Raw genomic sequence first — 13836 nt, forward strand, 5'->3', positions numbered from 1 at the left:
TTACACGCACGGGGGTCCTGTAGAATCGGGGGGAAAACTTGGCCGGCCGTGATCCTCCATTCCAGAGCTATGGCCGAACTTTACAGGGACTTTCACCAACAGTCTCCAAACAAAATGTCTTATTTGGGGAGTCATTAATTTAAAAAAAAAAATATATATATATCCACACACTGTAATACATACCTGTTTTATACAACATGCATCAGACCTGTGTGTGTGTGTGTGTGTGTGTGTGTGTGTGTGTGTATGTGTGTGTGTATGTGCGTGCATGCGTGCGTGCGTGCGTGTGAGAGGTCACCCATAGCGCTGTTAGTGTTAGAAATTGTCACGGTTTCAAATTGTCCAACCCCTTTAAATTAAATTCATAGAAATCACACCAGCACTACACACACACACACACACACACACACACACACACACACACACACACACACACACACACACACACACACACACACACACACACACACACACACACACACACACACACACACACACACACACACACACACACACACACACACAGGTACTTCTGCATAATGTATGTGAATGTATGCATAATGTAGATAGATGGTGTGTGTGTGTGTGTGTGTGTGTGTGTGTGTGTGTGTGTGTGTGTGCGCGTCCGTGTGCGTGCGTGCGCGTGCGTGCGTGCGCGTGCGCGACTGTCCTCTGGCATTGTTGTGCGTCTAGCCGAGGGACAATATGTCCCTGGAGAGGAGGTGAGGGTTTCCTGGGAGGAGCTGTCAGGACAGATTGGCTGCAGGTGGAGATGAAGGATCATGGGGGTTTTTACAGGGGCTTAAGGTTCTAACATCACCACCGTGGTGGGTCTCTCTGCATGCATGAGGGTTTAGGATGCAACGCTCTGCTCCACAGTGCCAGGACACAGCAACCTTTAACCACTTAAACCTTAACCACATGAACCCCAGTATCGGAATTCTGGGAAAACCTTCGCTGAAAATAGTCGATTGATAAGCTCACAACGCGTTGTGAGCTTATCAATCGACTATTTTCAGCGAAGATATTTAACCCATTTAGACCTGGATCCCCTGTACGTAACTATACCTTTCAATCCGGAAACCCCTTTTGGGGTTGTTTTCCTATGCACAGCACATAGCAACATACATTTTGGCAATTTTTGAATAAATATTTGACGTTTTTCAGAAGACTTAGGGCAGGATTTAGAAGGCATGTTTAGAATCGGCCTCAGTTCTGAATGGGTTAATAATGTAGTGTGAGTGAAAACAGATCACTAGTATAGAGCCCTGAGGGACGCAACAACGTATATGTGGTTTAAGTGGTTAAACCAACTTGGTTGACCGGGCTCTATATACTAGTGACTTTTCTGTTTTCGCTCCACGGCCAAATACATCTCGATCTGGGGGTCCTTGACATGAAAAAGTTTGAGAACCTTGGGCTGCAGTAGGGAATTCAGAACCACTGACTGCACTATGGAATTCTAGCCTTGCATGGGAGAAGGTTGCAGAGACGGCGGACAGACAGATGAGTTACGCGTATCCCTTGTGGATTCAAACCAACAGTGTTTTGACGTGAAATTAACCTCAAGCCTCACCCAAACCCTAACATTGCCTAACCTTACCCCCAACCCCCCGAAAATGAGCCTAACCACACAGCCAAAAGTGACATCTGTAATGAAAAACGTGAAGGTTTGAGGACTGTGTGGTCTGCTTTTTTGATTTGTACGATATATAATAGTTTTTTGTTACGATACTGAACGGATTTACAAAATGTTTCATAATGAATTTGAGGGAGTTTGGGGGATAATTGACCCCTAGTGAAAACACGGTGATTGATTAGGGATACAAAAAATATATGTTTCCATAGTTCTTTCACACTTAAAAGCACGCTTTGGCACGCTTTTTTCTCCTGCACAGTGCAGCACTAAAAGTGAAATGTAGTGTTTAGAATCTAACCATCTTGAGTGGTTCTCAAACTTTTCAGGCCGCGACCCCCACAATAATCATATTTGAACTGGGGAGCCCCCAACCCGACAAGCACTTGGAATTGTAGGCACTACGTTTAGTTTCACTCGGTTCCACAGTTAAATATAGCCGATCTACAAGCTCACAACACCTCATGTTGTGAGCTATTCTCACAATGTTTGCCTGTTTCTTATATTATTTGACAATTTGACCAATTATGTCTGACCAGTTTTTATTGTATAGTTTGTTGATTATACTTTTGATGCAGTAACGGTCTGTATTTGATTTGATTCGATAAGACTTTTTAGGTATTAAAATGGTCTTAAAAGTCCCTAAATTGTCACTTAATGTAATCTTCTCAGTGGTTCTCAACCCCCCACAGGTTGAGAACCACTGATGTAAAGTTTGGATGGTTTTCCTATATGCCAGGCTGGTGTGGCAGTGGGAAGCTGCCCCGTGCGGTGCTGGAGCGTGACGGCTACATTATGCTGTTATGTGAAGGCTCGCACTGCCAGTGTGTTGGTCTCCTCTGCTGGGCTCCTTCCATCTCCTCTACACTAAACAGCACATTTCGTTGCTGTCGGGCAGAAATCTTGTATCTCCATATTTGTTGTTGCTTTTGAAATGTTTTCAAAATAATAACAAAAAGGAACGGTTTTGGATATACAAGGTTTCCACTCAACAGCAATGACTTGCTCCTACTTTTCACCCCCCCCCCCCCCCAACACACACACACACACACACACACACACACACACACACACACACACACACACACACACACACACACACACACACACACACACACACGCACACACGTACACCATGCTATACATACATAAGCATTTACATAATGCCGTTTTAACTGAGATTCCACCTACAGTACGCTTATCTGAGGTTATTGAATGTATTAGATGCAGTAACATGCCACAAAAAACGGCATTCTTAATTATGCTTGCGTGAGCCAAAGATCTCTTTCAACACAGGGTTTGGGTAAAAAAAAAACATAAAAGCTCAAAGCTCACGCTATCTTCCTGTAATTATGCATCTGAGCTGTACAGTTTGATGTGTGTGCCAGTTAAATGCCAGAGAAATGAAGTAGTGGAATACACTGTATACGAACAGCTGTCAATGATTACATGTAGTTTGATGTCTTAATAGCTTCTGTGTATTCTACATTGCGTCGCTGTCGGGCAGAAACCTTGCATCTCCATATTTCAACCGTTTATGTTTTTATCGTAAATGAATGTCCTACTTCGTCAATGCTACTGTGTCACGCAAACTTAGCAAAAATAGCCTATCTACGAGCTCAGATGCGACGTGTTTTGAGTTTGTAGATCGGCTGTTTTGGGAATTTGAATTGTGAATAGTAACAGTTTTGAACCTATGAGGTTTCCACCCGACGGCAACAATTAGAAGTTGGTCTTCAGGTTGATCCAATTTATGTTAGTTAATTTGCATCGAAGCATCAACATCCTATACTATTATTATTTACACTTTCTGGAATGTCCACTTACTAAAAATGGTAAAGTGAACATTATCACTGTCTGGCAGAAACCTCTTATCTCCGTGTTTTAACCTTTTATTTTATTTTAGTTTATTTTCATAGATGAATACCCTACTTGATCATACTACAGTGTCACACAAAAGTATCAGAAATAGCTGATCTACAAGCTCTGGCAATGAGGTTTCCTCTCCCTGCTGCATGCTACTCACAAGGTGCAGTGTGTGAACTTGATAGCCAATGTTATTGTCCAGTCATGGCTGGAGTCATCTGCCCCCTAGTGTGACCTGAGGGTAGTGCAGGACTAAACAACTACTGCTGCAGAGCTGCACTCCCTTAACTCAAGAGAGATGAAAGGTCTGTGCACAGAGAAACACTGTCATTATTATATTATATTATATTATATTAACTTATGAACTCTCACAAATGTGAAAAATGAATGACCCGCCCCACCACCACCCTCCCTGGATGTAAGATGCACTCTTGTTGAATTGTCCAAAGAAGGGTTTTCCGTAAGCCAAACAAAATGATCAACAATACAAAAGGATTGCTCGCACACTAACGTAACAGAGGGAATGTCCACAGAGGTTTGGGAGATGCAAAATAGATTATTTTTTAATGATGATCCATAGTGCAGTGGTTCTCAAACCTTTTCATGTCAAGGACCCCCAAAATGATATGTATTTGGCTGCGAACCCCCCCATCTCGAAAATATGTTGTGCCAGGTATTTTTCAAACACAGCCAAAGTATAAAATATGGTTAGAGTGGTTAAAATGATGGTGATGCTATATTAACACATTTTGCTGGGGACCCCCTGATACCTCCCCAAGGACCCCTGGGGGTCCCTGGACCCCACTTTGAGAACCAATGCCATAGTGAACAAGTGGCAAACCATAGGCACCGTGCACTTATAATAATGTAATGTATTGTGTGCATGCTCAAACACTACAGTATATATCCTCTCTGTCCGGTAGAAACCTCATATGTACAAAACTGTTATTTTTCAGGATTAAAATTCTAAAATAGTAAAATTGGCAGATCGACAAGCTCAAGACACGTCGCTTTGCGCAGCAACAATATACTATTGACCGTGGTCCCCCAGGGCTCTGTACTTTGTACGCTCCTTTTTTCCCTCCTGCATCAAATGTCTTAAATGAAAATAGCCGATCTAAAAGTGGTGCATTCGTCACATTGTGAGCTTGTAGATCTGCTATTTACGCTGAATGATTGCCTATTATGACATCTGGAATAGTGATGTTATAGGTGTGTGTGTGTGTGTTCACATTAGTGAACACACAGTGAATATGTGTGTGTGTGTGTGTGTGTGTGTGTGTGTGTGTGTGTGTGTGTGTGTGTGTGTGTGTGTGTGTGTGTGTGTGTGTGTGTGTGTGTGTGTGTGTGTGTGTGTGTGTGTGTGTGTGTGTGTGTGTGTGTGTGTGTGTGTGTGCGTGCGTGCGTGCGTGCGTGCGTGCGTGCGCGTACATGAAGCAGTGCTGTGTAGTATGGACTAGTGCACTGCAGTATAGGGCAATGAGGCGTGCTTAAATGAGGTACAGTAACACTCCCCTAGCCATGGGGTGACTGTATATTTACACCCCCCACACACACACACACACACACACACACACACACACACACACACACACACACACACACACACACACACACACACACACACACACACACACACACACACACACACACTGTCTTTGTCTCTCACTCTCTCTATCACCTTCACACATACACAGACTAGAGCTAACGGTACTGCATTAACCCATTAAATCCGGAAACACATCTGTGTCATTTTAGATTTATTTGGCTATTCAAAAATAGCAGATATATTTATGCTTTTGGGAAAAATCTTGAAAAATGTGTGCAAACATATATTTTTTAAAGCGAACATTTGTAACTCAAATCTTTGCTTCTGGGGGTAGATCTGTTATTCCTGAATAGCCAAAGAAATCTTAAAATGACACAGAAGCGTTCCCGGATTGAATGGTTACAGTCATTTTGGTGTATTGTCTCTCTAGGTGCATGATCTACTGTACTCTACTGTCATGTACTATACCATTGGTTCTCAAAGTGGAGTCCGGGGACCCCCAGGGGCCGGCAAAATGGCTGTTACTGTATGTCTTTGTGTGCAGGCTCAGCCCACATAGACATTCTCCATAGGCTGGTAGAAGGAGCAGGTCTACTGCAGCCTCTTTGTTCTCACTCTCCTGTTCTCTCCTCTCCTCTCTTGTTGCCTCCTCTCCGCTCTTATCCTCTTCTCTCCTCTCCTGGTTTCTCTCCTCTCCTGGTTTCTCTTCTCTTTTCTTCTCTTCTCTTCTCTTCTCTTCTCTTCTCTTCTCTTCTCTTCTCTTCTCTTCTCTTCTCTTCTCTTCTCTTCTCTTCTCTTCTCTTCTCTTCTCTTCTCTTCTCTCCACTATTATCCTTGTCTCTCCTCTTGTTTTCTCTCCCCTTCTCTACTTTCCTCTTCTCTTCTCTTCTTGTCCTTCCTTTTCCTCTCTCCTCTCCTCTTCTCGTTCTTCCGTCTCTCTCCTCGCCTCTTGTTCTTCCTTCTCTCTCCTCTCCTCTCCTCTCCTCTTCTCGTCCTTCTCTCCTCTCTGGGCATGGCCAGACAGCAGTGCTTCGGGCGGTGTGAGATATTGCCTGTGTGATTCTTTGTGACAGTGACGTTAATGGAAGCACTGTACATTTAACCACCTATATTTCCGGAAATTCCACCACTGCTGCTGCCCACACAAACACATACACACACTCACACATACTGTAGATGCACACACGCACACACACACACACACACACACACACACACACACACACACACACACACACACACACACACACACACACACACACACACACACACACACACACACCTGAAAAGCACATTTACGTCCATACACATGTATTGTTGATTATGTTGGTGGTACCTCACAAACGATACAAGATTATTGAACCATATGCATTGCATACTATGTTTGTGTTTGTATCAGTGTACTAGGGGCTAATGTCACTCAGGTGTGTGTATGTGCACGTGCGTGTGTGTGTGTGTGTGTGTGTGTGTGTGTGTGTGTGTGTGTGTGTGTGTGTGTGTGTGTGTGTGTGTGTGTGTGTATGCGTGTGCGTGTGTCTTTGCAACGTATATCTGTCAGCAACACAACAAAAGAGTTGAGGAATGACAGGTAGAGATTAAAAAAAGGAAAGGTATGGGGAGAAAAATAGAAAACAGAAGGGTGGGAGAGAGACAGAGAGAGAGAGAGGCAGGGAGGGAGAAAGACAGAGGCAGGAAACACGATAAAGAGACAAAGAGAGAGAAAAGCCAAGCTGGAGAAAGTGGAGAGTGGGTGGTTTGAAAATAACGTGAGCAGAAACAGTGGAAGAACAAAACAAAACGACAAAAAATAAAAGGGAAAACAAATATAATTGGAGAAGGTGTGGGGTGTGTGATGGCGTACGAAAGCATTAAACGGAAAGAGGGAAAATGACAGCTGAGAGAACGAGGGGAATGGGGTAGAGCAAGAGAACGAGAGAATGGCACAGTGACGGAGAGAGTGTATTAATGGAAGTTACTACACACAGTAAATCCACAGTGTTAATTGTACATTTGTAACTCTGATACTGTTAATTTAACTCAGGAGTGAACGGACCCGTATACGGGTCCATTTGGTTATATTTGTTCACTCCTGAGTTAAATCTTTTTTTTCTATTTCTTTTTCTTTTTTATCCTACGATTTTGTAACTCATTTTTTCATCCAGTGCCAATTGCCTATGTAATCCTGGGCGCTACTCTCCCTCTGCCAGCCTAGAGAGAGCCCAGAACTGAGCTCATGCCTCCTTCAATGCATGAGGAGCTAGCAAGCTGCTTCTTATCACCTGACCGGGGGGAGTTTCCCCGGTTGGACGTACAGTAGTGCGCAGTTCCTTTCCCCTCCATCAGGCGCCCCGGCTGACCAGGGGGAGGCAGTATAGAGACCAGGATTACTGCATGTTTTTTGTGAGGGTACCTACCCTAGGGGACACACAGAAAGGCCCTTTCGCCAACCCCTCCTAAATCAGCACTCTTGATTTTTACAGTGTGCTGCATATGCAGTCTCTTTCTGGATGTTTGCCCAGACCTGCTATGTAACCCCTCCCATGTCGCTGCAGCAATTAAACACACACCATGTCACTGTCATACAAAATGGGCTCCCTTATAGGGCTCCCTTATAGTGCACTTGGGTTTCCCACTGTATAGTGTGCGTGCGTGTGCATCTATCTACATTACATTAGTGTCTTTGTGTAGAAAATGCGACTCTACTTCGGCGCTCGGCTTCAAAGCAGCGCAGCACTCTCCCCGCGCCCTATATGTTTGTGTTTACTCTTACACGTTAGACGGTTTTATCAACCTGAGCGACGCACATTACTCGCGCGAAACCCGCGGGCGCCGCCATTATAAGATATGTAAATGTCAAAGAAAGCAAGCCATTATTTACACCCTATATATACCTTCTCTATTACTCACAATGCAAGGCCCCACATTAGCATAGTAGCTGTATGGTAATCCATAATTGGAGTATTCTTTTCTGTCTTCTGTGTAATTGATTCCCAATAGTGGGACTGGGTGACATCTTCCACTAGCAACGTGAGAAGTGCTCCCAGGCTGTAATTGAATCCCACTTGTTGCTTAACCTTTCTGCTGCCACACTAGCTGATTAGCCGCCGTCAGTCAGAGTAAAAAAACGGGGGAACGCACCTTATTATTTCCAGTAAACACCCCCCCCCCCCCAAAAAAAAAAGTGTCTTCTCTTCAAACACAGGTGACACAAAATGATGAACTAATAGTTAAGCATATACAGTAGCAGCTCCAGCGATAAAAAGGAGGCACTATTTGGTAACTTTATTTTTGGAGACTGCAAAGGAACGGGGGAGCTGCCTTTAGAAGACTGAGGGCTGCTGTCATTGTTGTGTGTAGATCCACTCTAGCCTTAGTTTTGTGTGGCAGTAATTAGCATAGCAATTACTGTGTGTCCCTAAACAGGGACCGCACATCGCTCAAACACATTTATACTATACACAGGTGTATACACACAGCACACATAGGCTACGGACACATAAACATACATTGGCGCATGCACAGTCGCACACTCTCTCTCTTACACACACACACACACACACACACACACACACACACACACACACACACACACACACACACACACACACACACACACACACACACACACACACACACACACACACACACAGAGAAGGACACAGATGCATTATATACAATGTTTGTACACATACATGACTTCACACATGCAGATACGGATTAGCACACACAAAGACCAGCTACAGTAGTGGTAAACACATGCATTAAGTAACACCTCAGATAAACAACTAAAGCAGTCTATTGATGCAGTGTTGTGCCCCCCACACACACAAACAATACTGTTTTTCTGTGTTTAGTATGTGTATGTGGTATTTGAGAATAGCTGTGTGTGTTGACGCGCGTGCGTGTGCGTGTTTGCGTGTGTGTGTGTGTGTGTGTGAGATCGACCTCCCTCTCCTTTCTCTTTGGAGGGCTGCTTCCAATTACCTCCATGCTAATGCTATGCTAATTTAGGGGGATTAACTATGCAAATGTCAGCCATGGCGTGCGACGCCAATCTCCTTCCCACTCCTGGCGAGGAAGCAACCCCAACATTGGTTCCACTCCTGCTAACCTTTTCACATGGCAAATTGACAGAAGGAGAGAACGATAATGAAGGTTGAGATTTTGCTCCCTGTGCGTGCACGTGGACGTGTGTGTGTGTGTGTGTGTGTGTGTGTGTGTGTGTGTGTGTGTGTGTGTGTGAGATTATGTAGATGCCTGCCTTTACATGTTTTTGTCCGTATGTGAGTAAATGCATGTCTGTGTGGTGTAGGCTCTACGTGTGTGTTTGTGTAAGTTCATCTGCTGTTCGGTATATCTGAGCAAATGTCTCTGGAGTATGTCTAGTGTGTGTGCGTGCGTGCGAAGGGTGATGATGCCCCCAGGGAGTGGTGGCATGCCATCGGCCTCTAGCATGTGTGGTTTTTGACCAGGGCATGAACTCAGGGCTGACATTTCCAAGGTCCTTACCCTGCTGTGTGTGTGTCTGTGTGTGTGTTCGTGTGTGTGTGTGTTGGTCAGCCAGGCAGCAGGAGGGCTTACACACCCCACTCGCTCACCCTAAGGACACACACACACACACACACACACACACACACACACACACACACACACACACACACACACACACGCAAACACCAGGGAGGTTAAGGTGAGTGGTAGTGGTGCATTTGTCACTCCGTGCCTGGGGGGGCAGAATGGAAATGTTGTTGCTAAAACAGATGCAGGAGAAGGCACAGGTCATGCACGCACGCACACACACACGCACGCACGCACACATGCTCACATTCATCTTTGGAGAGGAGCAGATTGCAGGATAAGTGCAGGCTGGTTACCTTCTTTTAAAATAGAAATGCTCTATTTATCCCACATGCTTGAGTGTTGTCTTCCTCAATAATGGCCTAGGATAGGGGGGGTACATGTTGTGGGGTCTGACATGACAAGCTGGAGATGTTTTAATAAGAGTGCCCCCCCTCCCACCCCCAATGATGTTTGAAGCGCTTAATCTAAGCATACTGTACATTGTGTAAATTATTTAAATTAAAGGTGTCTCTCTCTCTCTCTCTCTCTCTCTCTCTCTCTCTCTCTCTCTCTCTCTCTCTCCCTCTCTCACACAGAAGGGGAGGTGTGTGTCCTCCCAGACCAGGCTCCAGTGGTGGTCCACAGACTCATAGAGGCCATCGAGAAACATGGTGAGAAAACATGATGACATCTCCCATAAAGAATGACAGTTGCTACATTTCGGCCTCCCTCCCCCTCCGTCCCTGAGGAAATGCAACTTTTTTTTCTTTTCTTTTTTAGCTGTGGGCAACAATAATTGACCCCAGCAAAATGCTCATGACCAGACTGTCCTATACATTCCTCCGCCTTTATATTGTATTTACCAACAGTGAACAGTGAATCTCTCTCTCTCTCTCTCTCTCTCTCTCTCTCTCTCTCTCTCGCTCTCTCTCTCTCTGTCTCTCTCTCTCTCTCTCTCTCTCGTCTGTGTAGGTTTTGACAGCGAGCCTTTGTATCGAACCCCGGCAGTCTCCGGTGGACTCCCAGAGCTGAGGCAGGCTCTGGACACAGGTACTGTACATGTGCACTCAAACACACATTGACATTTTGTATAGTAGTTGTAAAGAGAGAAGTTTGAATATTTGGGAGATCGTGTTCCTTGGAGCATTGCTCATTTGCCATCGGTTAGACTCAACACGTGGTTGAGTGTCCTGGTGCGACTGTGCCTGGGCACCGTGATCTGGTTTTGTGAGTGTAACGCCCGAGATTCGAAACACAGAGTTCTGGCGTTGGGGCCAGGGTTAAAGCAAACATCTACCACTTACAGGTGATATCAGGCTTTTGGTCTTCAGGCTGAGACCCCCCCCCCCCCCCCCCACTCCCACACACAGAAAATATGATCCGGATCACAGCACCAATGTAACACCCGAGATTCGAACCTGGAGGTCCCACGTGGGGCTACATCCAGCCAGACATCTACCGCTTTCTTAAAGAGGGAATCCCACCTTGTGCCAGGGGAGACATTAGGCTTTTGGGCTTCAGGCTGAGCTACTCATTATCTCTACACCAGTATGTGAATGGGAGAATTTGTTGGAGAATTCCAGTTGTCACTGCAGGCAGTAGTCTTCAGACTGTAGTAACTAATGAGACCGCAGAGCTGCCGGAATGGTTGTAGGAAGTCCTGCACTGTATTGCCAGAGACCCGAGTATACACCTGTAAATGCATAAATCAGGCTTGCCTCTTTGTACTGTACCACTGGCATCGGCATCCGCGGCTTTAGCCCCACATGTTTTTTACTGATAATCAACAAGAAAATGTCACTCACAAACACCCTCAACGCTTGCTGCTGTGGCGTGCTGCTGTGTGTGTGAAGTGGAGACCAACCCGAACCCAAACGTACACAAATACATTAAGAATTAAGCACTTAAGCCCTATTTAAAAAATAGTGAAAATAGCCGATCTACTTTCACTGTTTTGGAAAATGTTTTTGAAAATATCTGAAAATCTAGTGAAAAATAAATAAACAATAGAAATAATTATATATATATATATATATATATATATATATATATTAATACAAATAAATACATACATGCATATCTTTTTGGTAAGAAGATAAAAATACGGGACCCTATGTTTGGGAAACACTACTGTAGGCTATGCGTAACGTATTCCATGAGCCTTATAAATAAAGCTTTGGCAAAGAACAGTGTTGTGTGGAGGCAGATAAGTAGGGCTAGTTTGTTCACATTTATCATGCTTTCAGACTGATGAATTACCAGCCACTGTTTTATTCAACATGTCTATTTTCATTGAACGTGAGTGATTTTAAATTAGCTAATTATGATGGGATAATTTGGGAACCCATTTTAATCTTCCAAAGTCTCTCAAAAACACATATGTGCATTCTATAACTATAACACATATGTGCATTCTACAACTACAGCTAACTACGACACAATTTATAACATTGTTTGTAGAATATGCAGTTTTTGTATGGGAACAATATAATACACATCTTATGATGTAGGCATAGATGATATGAGTTGAAGGATGTAGGATAGGCTTACATACTGTGGGGAGCTGGTAACATTTTGTCGAAGGAGATAATAGTAGAGCAGATAATAAGAACAATCGTTCATTTTGTGATACAAGCATGAAATTTGGCAAGAACATTCCTCTGGGTCAACGCTTTAACTTTAGACACCGGGCCATCCAAAAATCCAATATGGCGGTCAATCTATATCTCTTGCACATTTTAGGAAACATTTCACCATTATAGATAGATACTGAAGTGATTCGTTTGGCGAGAATATGTCGGAAAATTTATTTATTGTTTATGAATAACAGGTTACATTTTCCGCCTGACTTCTCACTCGGCACTGCACTCTGCTTGTGGCGTCATGAACACACCGAATATGAAGGCGACCGGGTTGGACGGTTCTCAAGATACGCGAAGGACAGATACTCAATCTCTAACTGACAGAGATTTGTAGATAGCTACAGTAGATGTTACTACCTAGTTGTAGCCCAGGTCTCCCTTCTAAAAGAGATTATTCATCTCCATGGGCAAGGCCAGGAGTATCGGATGGGGTTTTAAACTGTTCTACCATGGGGAGAGGAGAAATGTGGTAGATTTGATCCTAAAGGAAGAGTATATCAACAGGTCGAGGTTAAGGTGTCCGGGTAGCTCAGTTGGTAGAGCTCTTGCCTTAATGCCTTTGGACCACAAGGTCATGGGTTCAATCCCGGTCACCGGCAACACAGCATGTGAGTAGCACGGCCAGCAGACTATAAGTACTGGGAACTGATGTTTGGGGATAGAGAAAAGGATCAAATGTGTTGAAGAAAGAGGAATTTAGTTTGGACTTTAGGTAGGAGATAAGAAACGCAGCCTGTTGCCAATTGTCTGGACAACCAGGAGACTACTAAGAAAGTGCTTAGGAAGGAAGAAAAGGTGACCTGGTTCAGAGGAAGGAAAACAAGGAGACCTGGTGGTGGAATAAGAAAGCAGACAGAGGAAGAGGTTGTCAAAGAAGAATTGGGACGGCCAGAGAGACAAAGAAAGTAGGCAGGCGTACAAGGAGATGAGGGATAAGGCAAAGAGTTGTGGCTAAGGAAAAGGAGTATGAGGACTTGTATTTTTGCCTGTGAGCACAGTTATATGGCGTGTTTTTGAAATGTTTTCATTTAGATGGTTATGAATGGAAAATCCTGTTTGAAAATGTTCAAAAACATACTATGGGAGTGCTATTTGGTGATTTACATCACAAAAGTATTGGCAAAGATATGCTGAAATGCAAAATTATTTAAATACATTTCCCCATTCTTTGATTTATGAGTGGCCCGGTTTCTTAAATCGAAGAGTGATCTCCAAAGATGATTTGTACTAAATTTCACACTTGTATCACCATTTGAACGATTCTCCCAGCATATTGCTGTTGAGAATTGAGATTATTTTCATAAAGCAAAAATAGATAATTGTGGATGGAGGGATGGATGGATGGATGGATAGATGGATAGATGGATGGATGGATGGATGGATGGATGGATGGATATCCTGGCAATATACTGACATTATTGCGTAAAACAGAATATGAAGAATATTAGGTTCATGAATACTGTACTGTTCTTTGAAAACATTAATATATTGACAGCTTGGTTTACTTTACCTTTTACTGTATTATGAAGACATTAATGTATTGGTGTACGGTGCCCTGTATTGTATCATGAAAACATTAATAT

At 43.8% G+C, this 13836-nt stretch overlaps 1 protein-coding gene across 2 annotated transcripts in view; it reads left to right on the top strand.

The window, feature by feature from the left end:
- pik3r3b (phosphoinositide-3-kinase, regulatory subunit 3b (gamma)) overlaps positions 1 to 13836 on the top strand; it is a 238678-nt gene that overhangs the window by 73122 nt on the left and 151720 nt on the right. For both annotated transcript variants that reach the window (XM_084065809.1, XM_084065808.1), the window contains exons 3-4: positions 10208 to 10282; positions 10584 to 10661. In XM_084065809.1, coding sequence (XP_083921935.1) covers positions 10208 to 10282; positions 10584 to 10661 — 153 coding nt within the window. The remainder of the gene's footprint in view (positions 1 to 10207; positions 10283 to 10583; positions 10662 to 13836) is intronic.

The sequence above is a fragment of the Gymnoscopelus microlampas genome, assembly GCF_963454915.1.
Source record: "Gymnoscopelus microlampas genome assembly, chromosome: 9".
Lineage (NCBI taxonomy): Eukaryota > Metazoa > Chordata > Actinopteri > Myctophiformes > Myctophidae > Gymnoscopelus > Gymnoscopelus microlampas.